General features: G+C 34.1%; 2 protein-coding genes across 2 annotated transcripts; one reads left to right on the top strand and one right to left on the bottom strand.

Moving 5' to 3' along the window:
* Positions 1-146: 146 nt before the first annotated feature.
* On the bottom strand, positions 147-27,904 carry LOC144837581 (uncharacterized). The gene is made up of 21 exons (XM_078692767.1): positions 27,794-27,904; positions 27,307-27,465; positions 26,585-26,738; positions 25,364-25,549; positions 24,385-24,542; positions 23,543-23,622; positions 23,123-23,317; positions 20,737-20,965; positions 20,131-20,312; positions 16,531-16,646; positions 9,762-9,993; positions 8,856-8,870; positions 6,552-6,632; positions 5,890-5,982; positions 5,265-5,372; positions 4,744-4,896; positions 4,303-4,428; positions 2,871-3,051; positions 2,243-2,347; positions 1,689-1,773; positions 147-1,098 (listed from the first exon to the last, which is right to left on the bottom strand). Exons 1-21 carry the CDS (start codon positions 27,822-27,824, stop codon positions 969-971), a joined length of 2,799 nt encoding a protein of 932 aa, XP_078548893.1. The 5' UTR covers positions 27,825-27,904; the 3' UTR covers positions 147-968.
* On the top strand, positions 10,954-16,431 carry LOC144837587 (D-beta-hydroxybutyrate dehydrogenase, mitochondrial-like). Its single transcript, XM_078692775.1, has 4 exons — positions 10,954-11,539; positions 14,560-14,712; positions 14,851-15,015; positions 15,799-16,431. The coding sequence occupies exons 1-4, from the start codon at positions 11,125-11,127 to the stop codon at positions 16,149-16,151; spliced, it is 1,086 nt and encodes a 361-aa protein (XP_078548901.1). The 5' UTR covers positions 10,954-11,124; the 3' UTR covers positions 16,152-16,431.
* Positions 27,905-27,925: the final 21 nt, after the last annotated feature.

A 27,925-nucleotide genomic window follows, 5' to 3' on the forward strand; every position in this document is an offset into this window, starting at 1 on the left:
TGCTTTGTTCTTTCTGAACTTTTTAACCTTCCTTACTGGCCTTCATAAACTATTTGGATCAATTTTGGACCATCAAAGGGTCCCATTGAGGAAGGACTTTTTGAATAATTAACAAAAGGTGTAGGCCTATGAGAACACAAATACAATTTCATTACAATATACAGCTTTAATCTTCAAAGCAATAAATTTACATCATTTATAAAATTAATAATTTAACAAAATGATTTAATAACAGTTACATTATCAATATTTATCATCCAAGAATTAAAAAAAATATATTTTAGTCGACGTTTGGATTTTTGTCTGAAAATACTTAATTGTAAGTATTATATTATACGTATGAAATGCTATATGTGCCAAAATATTTATCTTTACCTAACAGGCTAGAACCTAGTTAACCATGTGTTTCCAAAAGGAAATAGGTACTATTTAGTTGAGAATGTCTTGATGTCTCGGTTGTAATGCTAGAACTGTCTTCTGAAGAATGCTAGGCAAGTAAAGTAAATCAGCACAATCTACGGTTGGCTGGCTGGCCACTTTCCTAATGCACTCATAAAATAAATCATAAACCTAGTTTACATTAGCAAACATTTGTTTGCAAACTCAAGCAAACTCTGAGTGGGAAAAGTTTTCCAAAGTTTGCTAAAGTATACCAGTTGACAAACTTCAGATCACCAGTCTGCAGAAGTCTATACTAGCAAATCTTAGTTTTAAAACGCGAGAAAACTCTGCAAACACTTGGTAACGTTTGCCAGTGTTGCTTTATATCAACAGATAACTTATTCATAGTTAATGTCATCAGTTGCATAATACATATTTATTTTAATTCATTCCTGCTAAATAAACTGCCTTAAGAAGCTATTGAAGCCACTAATAGTGATAAATTTAAAGAGATAATGTCTAATTGATAAGCCACTCTCAAAGTCCTTGTGGAGTATTCAAGAAGACAACCAGCAAGTTCAAGTATTTCATTCTGTTTCATCGACCTGTTCACTTGACAGCAGAAGCTCTGCAAGAAATTTGTTGCTGTCAGAATCTTCATCAGTGTTAAATTGTAAGTTTCCCTCTATTTGTCTGAGACTCCGGTGTTGTTCCCGCCTGAAAAGTGAATACGGTAGTATTAGATCATGCTCTATTATAAACATTTATCACTACACAGAGTTGTACAATGGTATAAGCTGAGATATTTACTTCTTTTACTCTAAACATTTGATTGCTTTGTTCTTTCTGAACTTCTTAACCTTCCTTACTGACCCCTCGTAAACTATTTAGATCAATTTTGGATCATCAAACGGTCCCATTGAGGAAGGAGATATTTACCAATGTTTAAATGTGCTTAAATTAGGAGTTTTATACTAAATAAACAATCATCAATGGCTCTGGTTGCTCTAAACTATATTATTGTCCAATCAAACATGTGGCTTGTCTATGCTGCCCAGTAAACATCGTTAAATCCATTAGATGCTCTCTACACTATCAAACAAGTTTAACCAGAAAAATGTGATGTGCCCAAATATATGGTACTGTTACGACATCATCGTGTCCATATATGGGCACATCACATTTTTTGTCACATAAAGTTTGATAGTGTAGACAGAGTTTAGCAATGGTTATCTTTTTAATAATTAATAACAAACTAATTTTAAAACTTTTGTTTAATTTTTTTGGGATGAAAAAGGAAGACAAACCTGGCAACATTCCTTGCTAGGTTTCGCAGTTTTGTCATTGACATTATGTCTGACTTTCTTGATGCCTCAACATCAGCTTTACTCACTGCAAATAAACAATTATTACTTTAGGTCAACAACAAAATAAAACACTGTAAGATCAATTAATTATCAATAGAATAATTTTGAAATAATTGATGTTCTTAAACAAATTCAATGTGCAAGATTTATCAAAATGTAATATATATAAAACAACTATACAATATCAGACCAGCTGACATTTTCAAAATATAAAGAAATTTGTGACAACGTTTTCCAAATTTTTAGATAAATCTATGCGTAACATAAAACTATGGACGCATAGATACACACCAAAGCTAACATTACCAGAATTAAGAAACATATCAGAAGTACTAAAAATTCACTCAATTTCAACATTGAGATTTGAATTTTGGCCCATGGATTTCTCTTTCTCAATATGTCAAATTTGTAACAATTCTAGTTTTTCTTTGGTGTAATTTAATTTAAACCAATTAATATACTATAGAAAAAGCCCAATAGTTTGTGCTTCTTACATGTTGCTTGTATTTGGTGATGAAGTCGAGCATCTTCTACATTTTCAGCGACCTTTGACCTTAGCAAAGGGGCCACTTGCAGAAGAAGAAGGTAACTCCCAATTTCTAGAGATATTATATTTAAAGAAAATATCAATGAAAAATGATCAAATAGATCATTCAGATACTGCTCCATTGTTAGCGTTATAAAATAAGATACGATAACACAAAGTAGTGGATCTGTAGCTTGATGGTTAACATGCTTGCCTTTCAATCCCAAGATCCAGGGTTCAATCTTGACCTACAGTAGTGCCAGGGTTGTAACTCCGGACTATTTCTACTCAAATTGAGACTTAGTTTATAAGCATAATAAATAGTTTATCCAGTTACTGTTCAGAGTTGTTCCACATGTGGCAGGGGAAGCATGTCTAGATGAGGAGACACAATGAAAGGGTCATGTGCTTAAACTTAAATACTCATTCTCATCTGGATTCACCAGCAATTATCTTAAGCTCTGTACTGTCTACACTATCAAACTTTATGTGGATATGATGATGTCATATCACTACCATTATTTGGGCACAGCACACTATTTTTGTCAAACTAGTTTGATAGTGTAGACAGAGTTTGACAATTAAAACAAGGATACGTGATAGTCTCATTACAGACACTTTTTTGTCTTCACTGTAATGGAGTGCCGACTCTTCAAAAAGTCTGTTTCGTAGCTTTTCACTTGACAATGGTGATAACACCTCCATTGCATCAAAGAACTCTTGTTGGTTCAATACACCAGCTTCTTTTGCAGGATGTTGAAGCAATTTGCTCTCAATCTGATAAATAAATAAATATTCTGATATCAACAAATCAACAAAATGTTGTCTTTAACAGTGGTAGAATTCGCCTCAATATCATAAAAACTAATAGATTATGAATTCTTTTCTCCCATCTGCTATGAGGCTTTTTAATGCAAATTTTTAATTTTTATACGACACTGTTTTCTACATGTTAAAGATAATTTTCACTACTGCCAATTTTTGTATTTGTTGCTTTTGTATTTTACCACTTGGTGTCGTACTGTTTGTATTTTACACATTTTATCATATTTGTAATGTTTATATACATGACAAGTAAGACAATTTTAAAGCCATTGTGCTTGAGGAAAAAAACAATTGAATTGATTTGAATTGAGATTGATCGCTTTTGAAAATTCTCAAATTTATTAATTTTATCTTTTGATAATTATATTACTGTCTGGTCTCTTTTAGTTTTAAGGTATCTATTTTAAGGCCTGTTCAGACAGAGTTATGTTTGTATCTATTTTAGAGCCTGGTGATAACTCATTTTCTGTCATTGAACCTAAGTTATGGTATAATTTACCTATTAATGTGTGTATGCTTCAAGTGTACAATGCTTTAAAAAGTTGTTCTCTTTTCTAAGGAATAATTTAGATTTGTCCTTATATACTGCTCTAATTAATGTACAGCGCTTTGGTCTTATTAAATCTGTATAGTATAGTATAGTATATTTTTCTTATTAAATAGAAAATTTCAATAGATTTTTACACATCATGTTTGTCATTTTGCGCATGCATACATGTTTCTGAGCATGTGCAGAAAGATTTTCTGCCTTGACAGTATGTGGGTCGTTGATTTGTCCATAATTATTGTATTTTGCCGGGGGTTTATCTCTGGTGCACCACAATTTAAAATGTCATTTCCAATTTCAAGAAGATTCTACAATCACAAGTTAACATGCTATTTGGGATACTAAGGCAGATTAAAACACCCTAAAAATGATTGATTCAATGCAAAAACCAAATAAGGCTTAACTACATTAGATTTCATTAAAAAACAGAGATTAAAATTCAGACAGTAATTGTTTGTGGTTTGGTGTGGGTATAAATGTGGGTGTTGTTTTGGACAAATGTAACTTATTTTAATAACAATTTATTAGGGTCAAAATAAGTTTAACAGCCAAGTGATCATTTAATTATAGAACATTTTAAATTACTAATCCACACAAATATTAACTTTATTTCTATTAGGATAAGTGATGATGCATTAGAAAGTTGCCTGTATTACCTCATGAAATTGTGGTTCTCTGTACTTCAGTACAATGTAAAGGAAAAATTCATAAACCAAATCCTTTCTGATCTTATTCTCACTAAACGATGTATATGCCAAATGTAATTGGTCAATGTCATCTTCCTTTAGGAATAAAAAAATACAGATGTAAAATTAATTAAATGATATTAAATTGTTTAATCTAATTATTTAGAAATGTTGTCAAACAATTGTTTTTGTAAAAAGCTCTGTCTACACTATCAAAATTTATTTGACAAAAAAATGTGATGTGCCCATATATGGACACGATGATGTCATATCACTACCATATTTGGGCATATCACTACCGTATTCGGACACATCACACTTTTTTGTCAAACTAGTTTGATAGTGTAGACAGAGCTTTATAGAGTCAATATATTCAAGTAAAAAAAAGTTCAACTGTTAGTGTTAGCTTACATTGAGAAATGGGTAAATATTTGCTATGAACCCTTTGAAATCTTCAACATAACGCCAATCAACTCTGTCAATTAAATCAGCTATCAGTAATAAATAGCGGAAGACAGCGCCATCAAGATTACCAACCAAGATGTGGGAAAATATTTGTACATGCTGTATGAAAATAATCAAATTTAAGTTATAATAAAATATATTAAAGATGAAAAAAATATTATAATTGAAAGTGGATGTCCCTTTAATAGTGTCCCTATATTTTGTGTGAAAATAATCAAATCGTATTCGTAGTCCTCACTCACTCTACTGTAAAGCAAGTACCTCTGCTTTGTTTACAGCAGTCATATTTTGAACAGCGCCCTCAATATTTTGTTTTACTGGCTTACAAAAACGAATATGTTTGTGCGATGTATCTGTTTTCGTTATCGTAAATCGTAGTGTTGCAAAACCTCCTTAATATTCAAAATTTGCAAGGTGACAAAGCGTGTTCTGAGAAAGATGGTTAGTAGTCTAAAAGTAAACATTACCTTGTTGACAACAGCATTATCAATCAGAGAAGAAATGAAATCATGCATGACAAGAAATGTTACGTCATTCGTAAGATATCGATCAAACATAAAATCGTACAACCCCTCCTAAAGTAAAACAAAATTAAACAAATTTATAGAATAAAATATAACATTTTGCTTTAAATCTGTCAACTTTTTCAGCGCCCATATGATTTTTGTACATAGTGCCCTCTATAGTTTTATTTTTACTAAATATATTAAACTTTAGTGTGATTTTCTGTTTTGTATTGCTTGTTGTATATATGGAATTTTTTTTCAATTAATTATTATTAGTAGGCATATGGTAATTAATTCAATGTTGCCTTTTATAGTAATTGTTCATGACATTTTAAAGGATAGAACGAAACATCAAACTATAAATCTGTCTTGCGGCCATGATGCTTAAATTTAGGCTGATAACCCTCTCCCCCACGCAACAAATGAATTCAAATGTCTTCATTTTAAACTCTACATACATCAGGATTATGTCTGCCTTTTTCTTAATCGGTAAACAAACCTGTAATCACCCACTTCCTATAACCTAACCCCACCACCACCCACAAAATAATCTGCCTCTATAAATCTAGTCGCTGAGGAAACTTACAATGATAGAAACCTTTTCACTTTGTTCATCAGAATTCTCATCGTGCCATAGGACATCCGCATAATACTGTGCAACAATGGATAAGGTGTGGTCCTAAAACAAATGAGGATTTGATTAAATGATCTTATAGAATAAAAAAATGATAAAACAAGCTATCATGTTTAAAGTTATTATAATATTAATTTATTTTTGTATCAGAACGTGCTGTTAATAATTCTTTCATTCAGATCTAAAATCAATAGTAATAAGGTATTAATATAATACAATATTAACAAAAAAAAATACTTAATAATAAAATATAAAAAGCCAAGACTAGTCTGTAAATCAAGTTGAAAATGGTACAAATGAAAGAATTAATTAATATTAAAAAGCCATTGGTCCTATGTACACAATACAGAACTTAGAATGAAATGAAGTGTATACTGATCATATTCTGTGACTACCATATTTTAGGCCTAATTCACAGTTCTGTGTTTAAGGTAAATTTATTATAACATTTACATCCTAAATTATAAGACAAAGTGAGACTTATGTCATCATGAATAAATATTATATGGAAATATTAATTAAATAATGTTGTCTTGTTTTATATCATATCAGTTTCATCATTTACATAGTTTATTCATTAATTTTATTTCAAAGGAAAACTGGTGCTTACTTACAAGTTTCATGGGACGTGGGATTTCACGAAGCAACGATGTTCTAGTTTTGTAATCATCCCAAAGTTTCATAAATGAATTTACCTAAAATTGCAGAAAAATAATTAAAAAATCAAGAGTACATTGCATTGAATTAAAAATACCCTTTCACATCTACAAAAACTCTGGAGTTTACACACGGTCAGGGCATCAACCCCAACATTTGCATGTTGTCTAAACTCTGGATTTTCGCTAGGCGATGTGAAAGGGATACAAGATGTAATTGGTCAAATGTTTTCCCTACTATGAAGTAGTTACAAACAATTAAATCCTGTTGGTGCAGTGCCTGCTGCTTACTTGGGCTCTTGGGAATCTAACCCAAGCCATCAGTGCAAGCTCGGTGGTCTAGAGGTATGAACGCTAGGCTAGTGATCTGGAGGTCGTGGGTTCGAGTCCCACCTGAGAATTACTCAATGTACTTAGTATGAAGTACAAATTACGTCGTAGTAGGGCAAACATCTGACCAATTACTCAGCACCTTTACGCAAAGCTACTCCACAGTAGTTACAAACAATTAAATCCTGATATAAGATGTAATAGCTGGAAATTTGTGTCATGAAATTTTGTTTGCTAAACTATGATTTGCATTTAAAATAAATAAATAATAATAATATAAATAACTATATAAGTAAAACTAGTATGTACTAGTATAGTAATAACAAAAGTATTATTTTTGTTATTGGTTTTAATACAAGTAAACTTCTGAAAGCAATAAGATTAGGCCTGTTAATTATAAGTTCAGTACTAATTTGTAAATTATGGACTCATGCGATTAAAAAGCTACTGCACTTTTTCAAATTAAAATAAAAATGATTAAGCTGGGAGGGTGGAGGTAAAGTAGATGTAACAACTTGGTACGAAAAATGAGTGCATTTTAATTATAGAATACAATTCTGGTTGAAGGACACACAGACAAGGAAACAGAGATAATAAATGTATTAGAGTAATATGACTGTTACAGCACTTTAAACAACATGACTTGCGGATAACTTAAACTTTGTTGAAATGTTTCAATGTTCATGACGGAAAAAAGAATTGTCTGATCCAAGAGGAATTGGCACGGATAAGCTCCCGTTTCCTGTTCAACAGATTCATTTTGATTTGAACCTGTTTCAACTTTCACTTGATCCCACCCCAAACACCGACAGCTCCTAACTATTGGATTACTGATGAAAGCTGTTCAACTTTCACTTGTTCCCACCTCAAACACCGACAGCTCCTAACTATTGAATTGCTGATGAAAGCCGTTCAACTTTAACTTGTTCCCACCCCAAACACGGTCAGCTCCTAACTATTGAATTGCTGATAAAAGCTGTTCAACTTTCACTTGTTCCCATCCCAAACACCGTCAACTCGTTCTTAAACTTTTGATATTTTGATTTTATCATGTACCTTGGAGTAATACTAATCAAGGCACTAGCAAGAGGTTAAAAACAGACGAGGCAAGATGCTTTCAATATAATTATTAATATAAATGATATTTGTGCTGGGGAATGGAGGTGGGTGATGGGAATGGAGGTGGGTGATGGGAATGGAGGTGGGTGATGGGAATGGAGGTGGGTGATGGGGAATGGAGGTGGGTGATGGGAATGGAGGTGGGTGATGGGAATGGAGGTGGGTGATGGGAATGGAGGTGGGTGATGGGAATGGAGGTGGGTGATGGGAATGGAGGTGGGTGATGGGAATGGAGGTGGGTGATGGGAATGGAGGTGGGTGATGGGAATGGAGGTGGGTGATGGGAATGGAGGTGGGTGATGGGAATGGAGGTGGGTGATGGGAATGGAGGTGGGTGATGGGAATGGAGGTGGGTGATGGGAATGGAGGTGGGTGAAGGGAATGGAGGTGGGTGATGAAAATTGAGAACCTCGTCTGCCTCACAAGTAGTAGTAGTACTAGTTACAAAGCAAATATTACAGGCATGCTACGCACAAACAGACACTAGACGGACACAATCAATCAACATTTAGGTATAAAATAATTCAACTGAAAAATTAATTTCAAAACATCCATTAAGTAAGAAAAATTATACAAATGTGTTATCTTGCACTAAATGACTTGTTAACAATCAATATTGTCATATTAAAGTTGTGAAAAGGAACAGGTCATTGACTAACGTATTAAATTATGACAATAATTTATTACATACAAAAAGAATGGATGAAAACGCTGAGAGTAGATATCAAACGATACATCATAATGTGTGTATATGTAAAAAACAGAAAAAAAGAGTAACACACACCATGCACACTAGAATCCAAACTTACTTACCGTTAGCCAGTTACCCTAGAGAAACAAATCAAAACAATTAAACAATATGGGTATGTGGGTTTCAAATAGGATTAACATTCTACAAAGGATTATCGTAAAAATTAATTGTTTAATTAAAGATTAACCTAAACAATAGATTACTTTAACAATAAGATTAAAGTTAACAATACAGCATAAAAAAGTGTGTCATATAAACTGTTTGAATATTTCTAAGTTTGTAGATGTTTGAACCTTGGCTATAATTGTAAGCTACATCAGATAAAAACAGGGTCATATGTTGCAACATATGGCATTACTGTCATTGACTGGACGGGGGAATTGCTCTATTCCTGTCATTGACTGGACCACCGGGGAACAGATCCAGGATTTCAAAGGAGAAGATACAACAGGTGTAAGGTTCGTTGCAGTTTAAATAATTTTAGTTATGAATTATGAAAGTCAAAATGGACGAAAAGGGGAAATGTCGTCACTGATTGTGAAAAATTTAAAATCAAATGGGAAAATAAGAACACAAAATAAATGCGGAATAAATAATAAGAATGTAACAATAATGAAAAAGAAAACGTCAATCATAGATAATTATTAATACAGTATCTGCGGTGATAGTTTTGATCTTGTAAATTTAAAACAAATTTCTTTTTCGGCCCTCGTGTCAGACAAATATATTTTTACATACTTGAACTCTGTAAAATCTAATATAATTATGGATTTACTTACAGTGTTTGGGAAGTTTATATATAATATTAAAACAAATATTAACATAATGATAATAGTATCTATAAATACTATTTGCAGGTATTAGAGGTGAATGGCATACAGCAAATATAATATTCTATGCAGATATAATTTACTCATTTAATACATCATCATTTATTAATACTAATTACAATATTGATAAATAAATACCTGCTGTTCCTGCATGCCCCCTAAAATGGCAGGCTTTCCATCAACAGGATTCTCAACAGAAACTGTACCAATAGCTGCCGTTTCTAATTTGCCAGGAGTGATGGAATCCTCATGGAAGAAATGGGTTGAAACTGCTAAGTTGGTCATGGATTGACGACTAAGGATGGTGTAGGCTGGCTTAGCCTCGGACTCAACCTTGGTAGATGTGACTGATTCAAGCTTTGCTGTCAATCTGAAGATGAAAAAAGCATTGATGATTCTAATGTAAGTCCATCCAACGTTGAAAAAAATAGTGTCAAGTCCAGTACCAACTGGTTAAGCCAGGGCACCTCAACTTAGAACCACAAACAGGTTCACAAATCTTTTCGGATAAGGACTAGGGGTCCAGTGTACACATCTTGCTCATGTGCATTTTAACAAACCCATTGCATCTTTTGGAAAAGTACATGAGGTTACCCCGTATTGTGGGTCCATCACAGACCCTGTCAGACAGAAAAATGTGCACCGTTTGGTGGCAGTTGAAAGACATTAAGGGAACCTTTAGAGGTGATGACATTTGTTATCAGGTAGGCTGCAAGTAATAGGTTACATTTCGATTGTTCAATGCACTCTACTGTATATTATAAACGTACCTAGATTTCATTAGTTATTTGTCACGTTGACAAGTTCAAGCCTATGTTAATTAAAAACATTTGAATATAAACAAATATTATTTGTATGCACTTTTTGATACACAATCAATGAAATTAAAATCATAGATATCATTAATAAATCTACCACCATTTAATCAATAAATTAAATAAATAAAATTAAATCATAAATGTAAAATAGAAATGTCAATAACACAACAAAAATTGACGGTGATTTCACATGGTCAGGAAATGAATATCATATTCAACCTTGACAAATAAAATTAATGTGATAAAAGGATTATTTATAGGATTCGCACCAAAGACCTTGTACTGGCAAACTACCAGAACAGGTGGTGGTTGCCAAAAATCTACTTACAGTTTACAGTATTGAAAAAGCTCAATTTAATTATAAACTTTTTAGCATAACAATAGGTAGTAATTGTATAGATACTAGTAATCTAGATGACGTTTAAATAATTCCATTCGTGTTTTGTCTGGCGGAAGGTTATATATCGCATGATAAAGCAGTCAACAGTAGTGATCAGTAAAAACCGAACAATTCTGATTCACCTAAGTTCAAAATTCTTAAAGGTCACTCAACCCATATTCACAGTTCTCATGCAATCAGTTCATTTACCTTAAAAACAAAAAGGTTGTCAGTGTAGCTCGGGGGCTGCGAGGGTTGGTGGCTGACGTTCATAAAACCAAACAGAACATTCAATAGAGATCATATGCTGAAGGAGACTCAGACCAGAATGACCAAAACTTCACTTGCGATGCTTGCTGGTGTGATAAGCCTAAACCTACTTGGTGTTATTAGTAGCATAATAACAATAATTCTCTTAGCAGTTGTTATCATTCAGGCTTTGCTATGTTTACCACCGGGAAAAATGCTGCCGTCAACTGGGAAAGCTGTCTTGATTACTGGATGCGACACAGGAATTGGAAACTTGCTAGTAAGACACATGCACTTACTTGGGCTTCATGTGTATGCTGGATGCCTTAATAAAGGCAGTGAGGGGGCAACTAAGTTAGCGGAACAATTCCCGGAGAGACTTGACATTTTGCAGATGGACGTCACAAATGAGGATGAGGTTACCAAGGCCGTTGAAATAGTAAGAGAAAGTTTGGAAAGTAATGGAAAAGGTAAGTTATATGATTTCTTCCAATTTACAAATATTATCAATATCACCATTATCATCATCATAATTAACATCTCTACAATCATTATCCCGCAGTGTAACATAACATAATTGTTTAGTAACAAATAAAAATGAATGCCATTTTAAGTTAAAAACAAAATATAATCACGTTTAAGGTGACCATGAATTTGTTAGTGGTCAGTTGATGATGACTTAATCATGAATGGTTCCTAATTATATTTAATTTGATTGGACTTTTCAATTAGGGTTAATCAATTCGTTAGAAATCACCTCGCATGAACTTTTCAATTGGTGTTTATACTAAAATGTGAATGGGACACTTTTTTTTTAAATGTTTTAAAAGTATATACAGTACAACCCACTCCTTTGAGACACCCATATTCAGGGGACATCTCTATGTAAAGGACAATTTCATGTGACAAACAAATGACAATATGTTTTAACACTATGGCCAACCCCTATTAAAGTGACACCCCCTATTACTATTAAAAGGATGGGTGTCCCCTAAATGGGGGTTTTACTGTATACGTTACATTGATATTAATTTTATTGTAATCTTAGTTCCCACAAGACATTGTGAGTTGTATTTAAAATATATGTATCTGACCTTTTCCTGTATGTTCAACTAACAATACAGTGTAGTGATTATTTAATTTGATTTAGGCCAGTTACATACGACATATGCTTTTCTTCACAAACATAGTGTTAATTATGAATTTCTTACGTTACGGACTAAGACATTGTGCAAGACCTTAAAGACGTTAATCACAGATGACGAGTAACCTTGAAGGGTGTGTGGTAGCGAGCAGGAACCAAGAGCACCGCACTTAATCAATCATTAAGCAAGCTCTTCCTGCCCGTGCTGCAATGGGAGAGAGAATTAAGGTTCGCAAGGATAAAGGGTGTATGGTGTATTCTATTGTTGATATAGCATGACAAGTGTTGGCGTGTGAGTGTTTAAGATGTTAATGATGCTGGACAGACCAACAGAACTTACTAAACCCTGATGATTAACCAACAAGCTGATATTCAACCACAAAACTAATTCAACATGACAGAGTGGCGAGAGAGTAAATCACAGAAATTAAAAAAAGGAAAGCGAAATAAAATTACATAGATACTGTGTATAGGTAGATAGATGAATAGAATTGGTGTTGGGGGAAGAAGAGGGTGGAGGGGGAAGAAGGGGGTGGAGGGGGAATAAAAACGAAAATTATATACAATCAAGAAAGGTAGATTAACGCAGATAAGTTCTAGATATCTACCAATAATTTTGCTTTTACAAAAATTAATACTTCTATTAATAATTCTGTTGTGTACAGTAGCACAACTTTTATCTGTTTTTAAAAATGTATTAAAGTAATGTCAAAGTCATTAGTGACACCACAAAATGACACTCACATCATAGTGTTTGAAAAGTAGAGAGCTTATTAAAATATATTATTTTAGCATCGTGAAATTTTAAATTAAATTTAAAATAAATTAAAATTTCAACTATTAAAATATCCTTGAAATTAATTAACTATTATTACTATATTAACGCTAGTAGTAATAAACCTTTAGTGTCACACAAGTGAAAACACAAACTCCATTTCACATGGATAGCGTACAGTCATGGACAGTAACAAAGAGTAATTTTACTGAGGAATTCACACTGAGCAGAATAATCTTGTCAGGAATATATTATAACAATGTAAAATCAACTTATTTGTATAACTATCAACTTATACTCCTGGCTGACAATACAGCATGGACTAAGTGTTGGATGAAAGCTTTTAAGCCGGCCCTGAATATATTACAATAAAATAATCTTTTGTAAAAACTTGGGAGAATTATCCAAGGGGATTCACTTAGTAAAAACAGTGGATGTGGGAAAATAACAATTTGAAAGGGATCAACTGATACTCCTTTCTCAATTAACCAATCATTACTAATTTCTTTCAATTCAGAGCGAGTCAAATAGGCGAGTAGTTACGACAGGGGTGCCATTTACCGTATACCTAAACAGCTAATAATGTAGGCATGGGTTCGAGACTGACTCGCTCCTACTGTAGTTCTGGTGGTGGAACAAGTTTGACTATAAACCGTAGGTCCAATTTACACAGTTCATTCATCATTAAAGACGAGTAGGGTGTTACTCCTGTGAACTGGTTCACAAAATAGCCCCTGTATTAGGGATTATTCCCACCTATCTGATAGGACAATAATTAATTTACTATTGGTAATCCTTGGATACATATGTGCCTAAAGACATAAAATAAAATAGTAAACACATAACTGTGTTGAATATGAAGCTCTGAATATAATTATAAAATCTATTGTAAAAACCTATCCAAGGTTATTCACTTTAGTAAAGATTAGAATAGTGGAGATGGGAAATTTAAATTTGAGAGAGGTCATAGGTTACTGGGTTAATTGAATCAAAGGTAGAAAGGACAGTGGCCCAGATTCTAAATGAGTTGACAAGCAGTCCATTGTTAAGATGTGTATGGATATAGAACAGATTTGTGGATGAACTTAGTATTTATAGGGGGAGCAGGTGGTAACTGGAATTAGTAATGCTAAAAGTTCATTAAACATTGATTACACACTCAGGCAATATTGGATTGCTTTACTTTCATTTAAAATTAGGATTACAATTGTAACTATACTATGGAGTAGCTTTGTGTCAGGGTGCTGGTATTGTCGATCATGTTGGTGCAGTACCCGCTGCTTACTTGGGCTCGAATCTAACCCCTAGCCATCAGCACAAGCTTGGTGGTCTAGAGGTGCGAACGCCGGGCTAGTTATCTGGAGGTTGTGGCTTAGAGTCACCCAAGAATTACTGCAAAGTATTTCTAATGTATTTAGTATAGTACAAATTACAGTATGTCAGAGTAGGGCAAACATCTGAATGAAATTCATGGGCACAGATTCATAATAATATTATTTAATATTTGGGGTTTCATCATTCTGTAAGAGAGAAGAAATTAACTTGAAAATTGTCATTTTTTGGTCTTGTAGAGTTATGGGGTGTGGTTAATAATGCTGGGATCAACATTCTAGGAGAGATTGAATGGCTCGACACTGAATTGATCAAACGAGTGTCAGAGGTTAACCTATGGGGAATGGTTCGGGTTACCAAGGCAACAATACCATTACTACAACAGAGTAAAGGTAAGACATAAATGTTTGACATGATTTCATGTAGACATAAACTGAGAAAAATATTTTAATGTTTATTCTTTTCTTTTGATTATTACTATCATGTACTGTTACAGTAAACTACACTATTGTTATTTTTACAATCTGTAGGGCGTGTTGTAAATATCGGCAGTGGTTGTGGCCTGTTTAGTTTTCCTCTCAGCGCACCATACTGTATATCAAAATATGGTGTTGAGTCATTCACGGATGTTTTACGATTGGAACTTGGAAAATGGGGTATAAAGGCAATAGTTATTGAACCAGGCAATTTTGGATGTAAGTAACAAAAATCTATCTGTATATAATTCTCTACATCAAACCATTCATGAAAACGTACATGTGCGAGAATTAAATACAGATAAAACCAGATTTCGAAGTAACAAAAATGTTGATATACATTTCATTTCTAAATATTCAGTTTGCTTTTGTATTACCGTGTGTAGTACCTAATATTTTAACTTCAGACTGTTCAAATTAACGGAGATTGGTAGTCATAGAAACTATACTGTAGGGAAGGTTTGACTTACGACAACCTAGTTACGTCATACATGCTTCCTCACTCAATTCCTTTGGACGACCAACAACACAGTATATGCGTAGGTCATTATGGTCATTGCAAATCAACAGCTCCCTCGTGTAACAACATCCCTAGATGGATACCTTTTTAAAGCTTGCTGTGGAGGTTAGAGTTGTGTTGAAGAAAAAACCTTTAGTCAATATATGGCTCCTCCCACTCAGGCTTTTGGAGGTTGCCACCTTCTTTTGCTTTCAATTTATTTATGTAATACAGATTTAATTATATTGAAATAGAAATATTGACATTCTTTTTATGATTCTTGGATGAAAGTAATGATTTGTTCGTTTCATTTGTTTGTCATTTGTTCCTTTTTTAAACCTTTCATTTTTTCTATATGTTTCTATTTTTCTGCAATTGAAGGAAATAAATGTTTACTTTGATTGATTAATTGATTGAGGTTACTGAATATTGTGCAATGTTTAATTAACCTTAAACGTAAACAAAAAGTTTAACTTATTAAAACATTTGTTTTCATTTTTTAGCTGCAACAAACCTTTTCACTGAGGATAAAATCAAGAGCGTAATAAATGGTGTCCAAAAATCTGCGTCAGAAGAAGTCAAACAAAGATATGGACAGGCCTACTTTGAATGCATCTCCGACTACCTCTGCGATTTATGCAGAACCAGTGCTGGATCTGCTGATCTGTCACCTGTCATTTCAAATATTACTGAAGCTCTACTGATTGAGCATCCACAACATCGATACATGCCTGCTACAATTCCATGGAAGATGTTCGTCAATATACATAGGCTACTTCCTACTAAATTAACCGACCTTCTATATTTCAAAATTCTGAATTATTTCAATCAAAAATTGGAATGCAGAAAAAAGTGATTGAAGGATATTAAATAAACTAAAAATAATTTATTAGATTTTGAAAAATACCAAAAGGCCATGCAATTTACCTCCATGGGCCAGGTATTAACTGTTATTTAGTATGTCTGTTAGAAAAATAATATTTTCAAGTTAAAATAAGTATTAACATGACAAAGGTGGAAGAACACAATACTAATAAAAATACTTTTGTGGCAGATTCAGAATGTGATGTGCCCCAACATGGTAGTGATATACCTAAATATGGTAGTGATATGACATCATCATGTCCATATATGGACATCACATATTGACCTATAGTTCTTCATGTTTATGTAAATAGATGTATAAACAAATAAATGTATAAGAAAAGTAATATATAAGTAAAAGTTGTACTTACTTCTGTTTCACCTCAACTGGCAGTCTGATTTTTGGCCTTGCGAGTTTGATATGAGTACAATTATGTGGTAAAGTTATTATCATCTCATCACTGACTTTATGGGGGCAAAGCACTGTCTGAAAAGAAAAAACAAACGAAACTGATTATAAATATAAATGAAATTAGGTCCTTTTTCTGCTGCAAAAAATAAACGGTTAATATTTAACCACAATTTCTTGGAAGCAGAAACAGAACAAATTTTCAAAAACCGGTTAAATATCAATTAAAAACGATTCAGTGTTAGAACACCATTTTATCGGTTATTACTGTGCAACTTTTAGGTGACTCAAAATTGACTGTTAACGATTTCCGTTGACGACCACACATTGACTTAAATGGTTATGAAGAGCATAAATTGAGCAGAAATGCAGTCGATATAAAAATTATATTTCATATCTATTTTGAAATATGCTGCGCTATGCCGCAGAAACAGAATCTTAGAGGAGCTCCTTAATATTTTTGTCAGCTTCGTCTATTTTATATTATTGCAAAATATGACCTAATACGATTTTTATTGTTATCAAAAGAATAGGACAATATTCACACATAATTTATAGTGGAATAAAACTGTGTTTGTACTACCATGTACAAAAACACACTTGCTAGTACAGTATAGTGCTCAGAAAGGGGAACAAACTTCCATAAAGATGGATTATTTATTAACTCCAAATCCTGCCATAATCATGGCTCAAAAAGAGAGCCACCATGAAGACGATATGGTTGCATATCAGGGGTGGCGCCAGGATCTTCCCGACGCGTTCTAGTGTCATTTGAGGTCATTTTAATCAGATTGAGGGTGATCCGCCATTTTTTCCATTTTTTATAATGCATAAATAAAATACTGCGTGCAAAAAAACGATGCGCGATGACTGTTTCAATCCATATTTTTCAATTTAAAAAATAAAAGTTCAAAAAAAATTTAGAAAAATAGAGTTGGAGGTCCTGGAAATTGGACTTATTATACTTCAAAACATGAAACAAAATATATAAGTCCCTATCATGGTTGTGACTGAGCTAAGAAATGTTTGAAAAATAGAGATGTTAGGTCCCGGAAAATGCACTTCTTGTACTTCGAAATATGACCAGCTTTATTGTTGGGGCTGAGCTAAGAAAATGTTTAAAACTAGAGCTGCAGGTCTTCAAAAAATTGCATTTCATACTTTGGAAACATCAGGCCCAGAGGCTTAAAAAACGCATTTTGGTCCCTGGATGGAACATGATATCACGACCCAACGTTGAACGATTCGTACAAAGGGATACCGCCAGACAAGTGCATACCTATAGCTATTGTTTAGTAGTAAGTTAGATCGCTGGCAATAATGAATGCATATAAAGTGCATAATATCACTCTGACGTACTCTCACGGTCAATGAAACGTCGAGGTTTTCTAGGCGCTGAAGCTACGAAGGGAACGCGAACGAATTATATTCCCCGACAAAAAGTACCCGAACCGTCGGTAAACTTCGCCTGGAAAATAACTACATTACACATTTTGGTCCCTGGATGGAACTTGATATCACGCGTCTCGACCCAACGGTGAACGATTCGTACAAAGGGATACCGCCAGACAAGTGCGTACCTAGCTATTGTTTAGTAGAAAGTTAGATCGCTGGCAATAATGAATGCATATAAATTGCATAATAGCACTCCGACGTACTCTCACGGTCAATGAAACGTCGCGGTTTTATAGGCGCTGAAGCTACCAAGTGAACGCGAACGTTTTTTACTGTATATTATATTCCCCGACAAAAAGTACCCGTGTTCCCTTCGGTAACCGTCGGTAAACTTCGCCTGGAAAATAACTACATTACACATTTTGGTCCCTGGATGGAACATGATATCACGCGTCTCGACCCAACGGTGAACGATTCGTACAAAGGGATACCGCCAGACAAGTGCGTACCTAGCTATTGTTTAGTAGTTAGATCTCTGGCAATAATGAATGCATAAAGTGCATAATAGCCCTCTGACGTACTCTCACGGTCAATGGAACGTCATGGTTTTCTAGGCGCTGAAGCTATATGAAGTGAACGCCAGGATCTTCCCGACGCGTTCTAGTGTCATTTGAGGTCATTTTAATCAGATTGAGGGTGATCCGCCATTTTTTCCATTTTTTATAATGCATAAATAAAATACTGCGTGCAAAAAAACGATGCGCGATGACTGTTTCAATCCATATTTTTCAATTTAAAAAATAAAAGTTCAAAAAAAATTTAGAAAAATAGAGTTGGAGGTCCCGGAAATTGGACTTATTATACTTCAAAACATGAAACAAAATATATAAGTCCCTATCATGGTTGTGACTGAGCTAAGAAATGTTTGAAAAATAGAGATGTTAGGTCCCGGAAAATGCACTTCTTGTACTTCGAAATATGACCAGCTTTATTGTTGGGGCTGAGCTAAGAAAATGTTTAAAACTAGAGCTGCAGGTCTTCAAAAAATTGCATTTCATACTTTGGAAACATCAGGCCCAGAGGCTTAAAAAACGCATTTTGGTCCCTGGATGGAACATGATATCACGACCCAACGTTGAACGATTCGTACAAAGGGATACCGCCAGACAAGTGCATACCTATAGCTATTGTTTAGTAGTAAGTTAGATCGCTGGCAATAATGAATGCATATAAAGTGCATAATATCACTCTGACGTACTCTCACGGTCAATGAAACGTCGAGGTTTTCTAGGCGCTGAAGCTACGAAGGGAACGCGAACGAATTATATTCCCCGACAAAAAGTACCCGAACCGTCGGTAAACTTCGCCTGGAAAATAACTACATTACACATTTTGGTCCCTGGATGGAACTTGATATCACGCGTCTCGACCCAACGGTGAACGATTCGTACAAAGGGATACCGCCAGACAAGTGCGTACCTAGCTATTGTTTAGTAGAAAGTTAGATCGCTGGCAATAATGAATGCATATAAATTGCATAATAGCACTCCGACGTACTCTCACGGTCAATGAAACGTCGCGGTTTTATAGGCGCTGAAGCTACCAAGTGAACGCGAACGTTTTTTACTGTATATTATATTCCCCGACAAAAAGTACCCGTGTTCCCTTCGGTAACCGTCGGTAAACTTTGCCTGGAAAATAACTACATTACACATTTTGGTCCCTGGATGGAACATGATATCACGCGTCTCGACCCAACGGTGAACGATTCGTACAAAGGGATACCGCCAGACAAGTGCGTACCTAGCTATTGTTTAGTAGTTAGATCTCTGGCAATAATGAATGCATAAAGTGCATAATAGCCCTCTGACGTACTCTCACGGTCAATGGAACGTCATGGTTTTCTAGGCGCTGAAGCTATATGAAGTGAACGCGAACGTTTTTTACTGTATATTATATTCCCCGACAAAAAGTACCAGTGTTCCCCGCTAGGCTCCCCGACGAGGGGGCTAGAGCCCCTGTAGCCCCCCCGGCTGGCGCCACCACTGTTGCATATTATACCAATAATACAGAAACAGCAGTCATTTTGAGTCTCTGCCCTGTACGCATCCCTTCGCTAGCCTATTGACTCTATATACAGTATAATACATCTATGGTCTGTTCATACCTTTTCGCCACAACTTGAACAGAATTTACCATCCTTGAGCTCATGAAAGGTTTGTTTTGAATTGGCAGAGGTGTAAATCATGACACTGTATTTGCTCAGAATGGTCTCCTGGGGTACAAATGGGTCTTGTTGACTGCTCAGCAAATCAAAACTTTCAATAGGCTCAGCAGAAACAGATGAACCTGTAGAGGCAATCTGATTGGTTAGCTGGAAAAAATGTCTCAATTCAATGATTATCTTATCTTATCTCAAAATAATAAGACTTAAGTTTTACCAGATATTTTATGTACTACTGTAAGTACGTATTAAAGACCCTTCTGTAACTGTAAAATTATAAAATCATAATACCAAGATTTCTTTATGTTATAGTCATCACATAAACCACAGTGTAAATGTAGGATATTGGAAATTCACTCAATTGTCAATAAATATCACGGTTCTGCTAACAACTTTTACAATTTTCAATGAGGTTTTAGGCATTGTGAACCATGCTCCTCAATTATGTTGTCTATCGGTGAACTAGGCACACAGTTGACTGTGTAAATAGAAAAGAAACACATTACAATCATGATAAATAATATTTAAAAATAAAAATATTTGTTTAACCTTTGCCACTGAGCGTGGACTGTTTCCTATTGGGGAAGCTGTTTAGTGAGCTTTCCTTAGATGTGGATCGGAAGCCAGATTTGACTTCAAAACTTGGAGGTTTAGGAGCTTGCACTTTCATCAGTTCCTCTAGCTCTTTCTCTAAGCTGTATTTTTGTTGACGAATCATGTCAAGCTCGTTGGCGAGTGACCCGATGGTGGTCTTGAAACGATCTTGTACTTCTTGAAGCTAGCAAATAAAAAAAAAAAACCAACATAGAGGTATTATTATACAACTAAAGAGTCAACTTTAACACAGTTGCAGCTCAAAAAGAAAACCACCATCGATAGGAACAATAAATGGTTGCATCACATCAGCCAATATTGCTGCTGTGATGTCATTGTTTCAAAATTTCCAATGATTATTTTGATTTAGTTGATTAATTTCTTTTTTATATTTAGAGACCACTTCAGTACTGTTCTCCCTGAGGGTCTTGTACAGGACCATGATCAGGAGATGATCCTCTACTCTTTTTGAACATTTCTTTATCGTGCACATGTACAATGTATAAAGTTTGCGATACACCATGTGTATAAACAGTTCTATTCAGAACTACACATGGTGTACTGCACACTTTATATCAACATATTGATTTAGCCATGCAAACCTTCAAGCAATATGTACAATGTATCTATCAGCTTCACATCCTATCCAAAGGGCATCTGCCAATTCCAGTTGTGTAATACTGTAATGAACATTGTACATCAATAAAGATAACTAGACATGAAACTCGTCACTTTGACGAGTTAGTTATCCGCACCACGACAAACGCCACGTGCACGTCATACGTTGGAATATTGCACACAGATAAAGATTATGGCATTATGACAAGAACTGAAGAATATGATATGCTGTTAGTGCTGAATTCTGTCAATTTTGTGTCATATAGTATATACATGCAAACAGTATAAGCTGTATACATATTACATACAGTGTAGAATAGGTGAAATTACGGGACCCGCCATTTATTCCAATTTTTAACATGGCGACGGTATCAAAATGAAACACTTAGATAGCAATTTCAGAAGGAAATTATCTCAGGAACAACATATTAACGTGTAGAAGAAATTTGAATACGTAAAATATAGATGCGCACCCTTTTAAATGTGATGAACTATTACGCAAAATATGAAAATACGACTTTTTTTATTCAACTGGCCATATGATGACGTCAGAACATCCGATTGGCAAAATGTTTACATGAATTCGTATCTACAATCCAATAGCTTCCAGAAAACGTTTTAATCGTGATTATCACATTTTATTCTTACGAGCTATTACAGATTAAAATTTACTGTAAAGATGAAATTAATGACCCACGTAATTAAAATTTTTAGGCATGATGACGTCATAAAAATTAAAATATTTTTATCTCATGCTAAAGAAAGTTGATTGACCTACACAATATATAAATGTAGGAGAAAAAGGAATACAGATAAGCGTGATGCGCTCCATTGAATGTGATGAGCAATAACGAAAGAGACAAAAATCCTATATTTTACATTCGTGTGGCCATACGATGACGTCACAATGTTTTTTTAGCCTTATTGATGCATGATCCGATATCTACAACTCATCAACTTCTAGATTTTGTAATAAAAATAAACGGTTAACGGTTTACTTTAGAAACTATGACTGTTTAAAAAAAGACATAATTTTGACGATTTTTTAAGCTTTTTCATAAAAAACGCGCACGAATTGTCTAATTCAACGTGTTCGTATGGCGTTATTTAAACTGGAAAAGGTCTAAATTGTTTTCAAAATTACTAGGAAAGGCTTGAAAAATATAATTCAAGAGAAAAAAATATGTTTTGAACGCTACGTGCGCACCGCGCGCGTAAAAAATTGCGCGCCCGTGGGAATTTTTGACATGCTCAAAATGACAGGAAACGCGTAAAAAGTTGATTAGAAATTAATTTTGCGCATTTTGAAATTTTAAATGCGCGTGCGCGCGTAACTTCTTGTGAAACATGCCATTTTTAATCCGTAGAAAGTTTGCCCCTGATATGACTTAAATTTTGTCAAAGTGTCAATACTAAATGACTTTTGGTTTTTAATCTATGATCAATCATTGAAATTCATAAAATTGCGCGTAAGTCACGTTGCGCAACTATGACGTCATTCAAAAATAGGAGGTGCACAACTTCACGTAAATGCCCATATGTTGTCAAAGTTATGAAATGTTATGTTTACACATTTTAGAGGAACACGACTCACAAAAAGGAAGGAAGGAAAGAAGAATAATACAGAAAAAAAATATTGATCTCATACAATAACAAGGAGTTATCCGCTTGGTATACCAAGCGGATAACTAATAATACGTTAGAGCTTTTTATAGATACATACTTCTAAATCAATTCTATCCAGTTCTTGGTGGTCTTCGCTAAAGTTTGTTGTTTCTTTATCTGTGAAATGTTTTGAAGACAGTTCAGCTTTGTGAGTTTCCAAATACGAATCAAACTCCTCTATGATTTGATTTTGCACCTTTAAAAGCTGTTGTTCAATTTTTTTGGCTGCTTCATAGCTACTCAGAAGGTGATTCTAACAAAAAAAAAAGACTTTTCAGTAAAAGTAAGACTAAAGCTCTGTCTACACTATCAAACTAGATTGACAAAAAAGTGCCTAAATATGGTTGTGATATGCTTAAATATGGTAGTGATATGACACCATCATTTTTGTCACATAAAGTTTGATAGTGAGACAGCTCGAGCTCTAGATGCTTTGCAATAGTACTGTGGGAAAACATTGATTTCAATAAACATTTACCTTCTTGGTAGCAAGAACAGCCTTTTTCTTCTTTGAATGCATTCCTGGAAACTTGTCTTCTTCCGGTGAAAAAATAAATGCTATAATAAAATAAAAACAGTTTATTTGTAATAATTGTTATTATTTTTTTTTCTCAACTGACCACTGGAACCTTTCCTAGAAAGAAATCGTTTCAGTTAGGAACTAAAAATGTATTGAATGAACAATAAAAATTCTTCCAAAGTGCAGAGTAGGATCTACAGGTTGGCAAACAGTCTACACAAAGGTTTGATTTCTCAAGTCTACACAAGCAAATTTTTTGTTTGCAAACTCAAGCAAACTTTGAGTTTGGAAAGAAAATTTTTCCAAAGTTTGCATGTGTAAACTAGTTGAAAAACTTCAGCAAACTTAAGCTCTGTCTACACTATCAAACTAGTTTGACAAAAAAAGTGTGATGTGCCCAAATATCATCGTATCCATAGTGTAGACAGAGCTTTAGTCTACACAAGCAAGCTTTTGTTTGCAAACTTCGAGTTTGGCAAGAACAGTTTTCTAAAGTTTGCTAGTGTAGACCAGTTGACAAACTTCAGCAAACTGAATAAAAACTATTCTGCAGAAGTTTACCTCTGTCTACACTACCAAACTTTATGTGACAACAAATGTGATGTGCCCATATATGGACATGATGTCATATCACTACCATATTTGGGCATATCACCATCATATTTGGGCACATCACACTTTTCTTGTCAACTAGTTTGATAGTGTAGACAGAACTTTAGGCCATGCACCTTCTTGACAAACTGGTTTTCTGATAACAGCCTCCAATAGTGGCAAACTCAGGGCTTAATCGATTTAGTTACCTTGATGTAGATCATCATATCCTTTCTTGTATTGGTTCAAGTACATCACTTCTTTCTCTTCTTCCAACAAGTTTTCCTCCAACTTTCGAATAATGTTTTCTAATCTTCGTTTATCATTCGTTGTTTTCTTTTCAAAATCAGAACTTGTTTCTTTCAGGCTAGAAATAAATATTTTGAAACATTTTTCCTAAAGGACTGTATTGTAAATGTATATCCATATAAATTGTTCCCAGTAAGGCCTTCTCAAAGAGCAGTAGAATACTGAACAGAAAATTACTCTTCTCAAATAAGCTCTGTCTACACTATCAAACTAGTTTGACAAAAAAATTGTGTGCCCAAATATGGTAGTGATATGCCCATATATGGTAGTGACATGACATCACATTTTTCAGTCTCATAAAGTTTGATAGTGTAGACAGAGCTTAAAGGATACACAGTGTTCTTCAAAGGGCACACAATATGTTCAATCTAGACTGTACATTGAAATAAAGTTAAACAGACATAATATTACATTCAATCAATTAAAGATGTATTGTCCCCCTGAAAAAATAATTCTTAAAAAATTTTTTGTTGAATATTCCATTTTAATGTAACATAATAGTTATCCACTTTGACCAAAAATTGGATTGGAAAAAAAATGTATTTACCTGAAAAAATGTAATTTAAAGCAAAAAATGGTCAAATTGGCTGCCAGCCAATGGATATTTGGTTGAATTTAACCATTTATTTTGTCATTTTACAAGTGAAAACATAATTTTTTTTCGTCTTTTTTTTATGGAAGTGATTAACTTTATTAAAACTACAAAATAACATATTCAAAGTCTGATTTAATTAATCTTCATTTTTCATGTTTTTGGGGGACAATACATCTTTAACAAATATATTCTACAATTAATTAATTGAAAAGTTGGCCAACTCTTGAAGTAATTGTGACATTATTCTGTTTCTATTTATCCTTAGTTTTTGTAAATATAACTACCTTTCAATTTCATCGTCTTTTCCTTCGATCACTTGACTCTTATTTTCTACTGTTTTTGATAACTTTGAAATTTGTTGAGTCTGAGACGTGATGATAGATTGTGCACTTGTGTTTTGTATTTCTTTATCTTTAAGTCGTCTCTCAAATCTTATCAGTTCTTCCTTCAATTCTTCCACTTCCTCATTCCTAAACACAACATTTTAATACAGTTACTTTACTGTATATAAAATTAATGCCAACAACAGTGGCGTAACGCAGAGGTCCGAGGCCCCTGGTTGAGGAACCCTAAGTGGCCTTCCAGAGCTGGAGGCCTCGGGCGTTTCTTAGCCTTTTTCGACATATTCATTTAATGCCTGTTTTTCTTCTGGGTACTGCTCCGGGGCCCCTGGGTTTAGCAAGTGGGCGCTCATAGCCATTACGCCACTGGCCAATGACAATTAGCGACTCACATGTTTGCTTGTTATACCATAGTCCCAGGATTCTTGGGTACAAAATGTGATAATGGGATTATACTGGGATTGGGATTGCATTACCAATTAAGCCTAAATTAGGGGTGGGATTATACTCGAATAAGAGATTATACTCCAATATAGGGTATTAGCCACATTTCTGTAATAATTAGAATATTTTAATGTTAAATATGGATGATACTCTATTGTATTGTAGCATTAGTAGACAATTATTATTATTATAACTTTCTTTAAACATGATAGCTTGTTTCACCAAAATTTGGTGTTGTTCTACAAGGCCGTGTTGACATTATAATTGTTATTAGGTAAAATGGACATGGCGCACACTGTAGCTTGACATATTATAATAAATTAGAACATGTCATGCGCAGTGGATTTTTTGAGTGAGCTGTTAGCTCACGTTCAGCGCACATTTGAGGAAAATGATACGTGTGACAACAAATATTAAACACAATAGATATTTTCCTCACCAGCACGCATTGTCCAGCGCACACTGTGAGCAAAGTGTTATTCGTGCCAGTTGGCTGAGCCGATAGCTGCAGTGTGCGCCAGGCTTAAGTATACATATATCAATAAAATAAATGTAAATTTACAAGGAATTACAAAATCCAAATATATCAAAAATGAAGTAAAAACCATTACTTTACAAAAGTTTTAAAAATATTTTAATAATTAACAGTTTACATATTGCAGGCTATATTCCAATTTGAAGGCAATGTTATCAAAATAACAGTATATGTTAGTTTGTTACCTTTGTGCAAAAACTGTCTGGACCAACGAAAAATATGGAATTCTTTCAATGTAAGTATTTGTTTCTTCACCACGGTCAACAACAACATTTGTTGAAGTTTTGTATGATGTTTCAACCTCCTGTGAACTTGTGTACCTCTCACTAAACACCGCATCTTTACAATTAAAAAAAAAAGTACATTTTAATTTTTCTGTTATATTTCAAAACCTAATTTTGGTCATGCTAATCTTCGCTCAGTAGGCCTGGCAGGGCACGGTATTGCCTGGTAGGGTTGTAAGATATAAAATGTACAGTACATGCGAAAATAATATTTAATGTTATTATTGTGATATTTAATTAATTTAATTGTACGTTTTATGCATTTTTTTAATATAAAAAAGTCTGTCAAAATACTAATTATGTTTTTTCCGAAACTGAAGACCGCCCTCTGTGATAAGTTATGTTTTGTTGTTGTTGACGCATTGTGACGAATGAAAAGTTTAATAATATTTTAACTCAAGTTTCTGGAAAGAAAAATATATATAAGTTAAATATACTACTAAAGCATCTTAATAACATGTACTTCGCATTGTTTTATATCATAAAACCCGATAAAACCCTACCAGGCCCCTACCTGCCGAAGATTAGCATGACCGCATAATTTAGGTAAAATTTACTTAAAAGACCAAGATTTGTAATCATTTTTGATCTCACAAAATTAAAGTAGCTAAAAAAAACAATACCATAAACTTCATCCCGAATGATTTCCAAAACTTTTGAGAAAACTCCTGTGTGCGGAATGACGTCGTCAAACACTTTAAAAACTGCAACGATTCTATCGGAGGATGGTGACTTGCTTTCCTTCAGTTTAATCGCTGACAGCATAGCCTCAAATCCAAGAGCTGAAATGGTATTTTTTTTAAAAACTCAATTTATAGTAAAAATAGGGCCACATATATTCATCTAGGACCTATCTAATTAAAATATTATTATTAACTTTCCACATCTTGTAAAATTGTCTCTCAATGAAGTTCAATCATGAGCCAGGTATGTGTTTTTAATAAACCCGTTCTGGGACCTATTGGCCCATGGCATTGCACTGGGCCAGAATCATTTTTTTTTGCTACTACAAAAAAGTTACAAAACCGGGTTAGGGCTAGGCCTATCCGGCCGTCCACTCAGAGACTTTTGACAGAGAATTAAGTCATCAAGACATTCATCCACTGTTACCTGGTGATGGAAGTGTAACAACGTTATCCATTATTGTTTAATCAATTATATTTAAAGAAAATCGAACGAATATAGTAGGTACAAAAACAATTTATAATATTGTTTCACTATCACAACATAAGCCGTGTGTTT

The sequence above is a fragment of the Antedon bifida genome, chromosome 3, assembly GCF_963402885.1.
Source record: "Antedon bifida chromosome 3, ecAntBifi1.1, whole genome shotgun sequence".
Taxonomy (NCBI): Eukaryota; Metazoa; Echinodermata; class Crinoidea; order Comatulida; family Antedonidae; genus Antedon; species Antedon bifida.